Genomic DNA, 1,601 nt, shown 5'->3' on the forward strand with positions numbered 1-1,601 from the left:
CCCCCCGGGGGGGGACCCGGGTCTCCAGGGTGGGGGACACCCCGCTGTCCCCTCTGCCCTTGAAGGTCAGCCAAGGTCAGCGGCGGTGACCCCGTGACCCCGGGGATGGGGTGAGGGATTTAAGGGGGGGGTTCCCCATTCCTGACCCCCTCCCCTCGCCCCACAGCCGCTGATCAGCCGCAACTACAAGGGGGACGTGGGGCTGGGGGAGATCGAGCACTTCATGGGGGTCCTGCTGCAGCGGGAGGAGGAGGGGACCCTCACGCCCCTCCTGACCCACGGCCACGTCCACTTCCTGTGGATCAAACACGCCAACCTGTACCGTATCCTTCGGGGACCCCTCCCCAGACCCCTCTGAACCCCCCCCCAGCCGGGGGGACCCCCCGGTGCCCCCCCTTTCCTTAACCACCCCCCCTGCAGTGGTGGCCACCACCAAGAAGAACGGCAACGCCTCCCTGGTCTACTCCTTCCTCTACAAGGTGGTGGAGGTGAGTTTGGGGGGTCAGGGTGCCCCTAATGTGGGGGTCTCCCCAATGTGGGGGTCTCCCCTCCCCGGGGGGGTGACAGAGGTGTCCTGAACACACCCCCCCCAGGTGTTCTGTGAGTACTTCAAGGAGCTGGAGGAGGAAAGTATCCGCGACAACTTCGTCATCGTCTACGAGCTGCTGGACGAGCTGATGGACTTTGGGTTCCCGCAGACCACGGACAGCAAGATCCTGCAGGAGTGAGCCCGGGGGGGGCCCGGGGGGCGCTGGGGACCCCCTCAAAGCCCCCAAACCCCCTCACCTCCCCCCCATTGCAGGTACATCACGCAGGAGGGCAACAAGCTGGACACGGGCAAGTCGCGCGTGCCCACCACGGTGACGAACGCGGTGTCCTGGCGCTCCGAGGGCATCCGGTACAAGAAGAACGAGGTGTTCATCGACGTCATCGAGTCGGTGAACCTGCTGGTGAGGGGGGCACGGGGGGGGACCTGCCAGGGGTGGGGGGGGTGAGGAGGGAGGATCGGGATGGGGGTGGGGGTGGGGGCTGGTGAGGGGGTTGGGGATGAGGTTGAGGATGGGGATGGGGTTGGGGATGAAGGCGGGGATGGGGATGGGGATGGAGTTGAGGATGGTGATGGGGATGAGGATGAAGGCGGTGATGGGGATGGTGATGGGGTTGAGGATGAGGATGGCGATGGTGACAGTGATGGGGATGGGGTTGAGGATGAGGATGGGCTTGAGGATGGTGATGCTTGCGGGGCAGAGGATGAGAGTTGGGATGTGACGGGGGGGTGACGATGGTGACATTGATGGGGGCGGTGATGGTGGTGGGGCTGGTGACAAGGACAGAGATGGGGATGGTGCTGATGATGAGGATGGAGCTGATGATGAGGATGGAACTGATGATGAGGATGGAGCTGATGATGAGGATGGAGCTGATGATGAGGATGGTGCCAATGATGAGGATGGTGCCGATGATGAGGATGGTGCTGATGATGAGGATGGAGCTGATGATGAGGATGGTGCCAATGATGAGGATGGTGCCGATGATGAGGATGGTGCCAATGATGAGGGTGGTGCCAATGATGAGGGTGGTGCCAATGATGAGGATGGTGC

The 1,601-nt window shown here is 63.2% G+C and overlaps 1 protein-coding gene across 1 annotated transcript; it reads left to right on the forward strand.

Annotated features, from left to right (window-relative positions):
* Positions 1-154: 154 nt before the first annotated feature.
* On the forward strand, positions 155-1,576 carry LOC113942451 (AP-1 complex subunit mu-2-like; the record flags this gene model as incomplete). The annotated part of the gene is made up of 5 exons (XM_027633576.1): positions 155-323; positions 421-488; positions 594-724; positions 803-950; positions 1,330-1,576. Coding segments are annotated over 5 exons (763 nt in total), but the record flags the coding sequence as incomplete, so codon positions are not given.
* Positions 1,577-1,601: the final 25 nt, after the last annotated feature.

This window comes from Corapipo altera, unplaced genomic scaffold, assembly GCF_003945725.1.
Source record: "Corapipo altera isolate COAL_440 unplaced genomic scaffold, ASM394572v1 41165, whole genome shotgun sequence".
NCBI classification, from domain to species: domain Eukaryota; kingdom Metazoa; phylum Chordata; class Aves; order Passeriformes; family Pipridae; genus Corapipo; species Corapipo altera.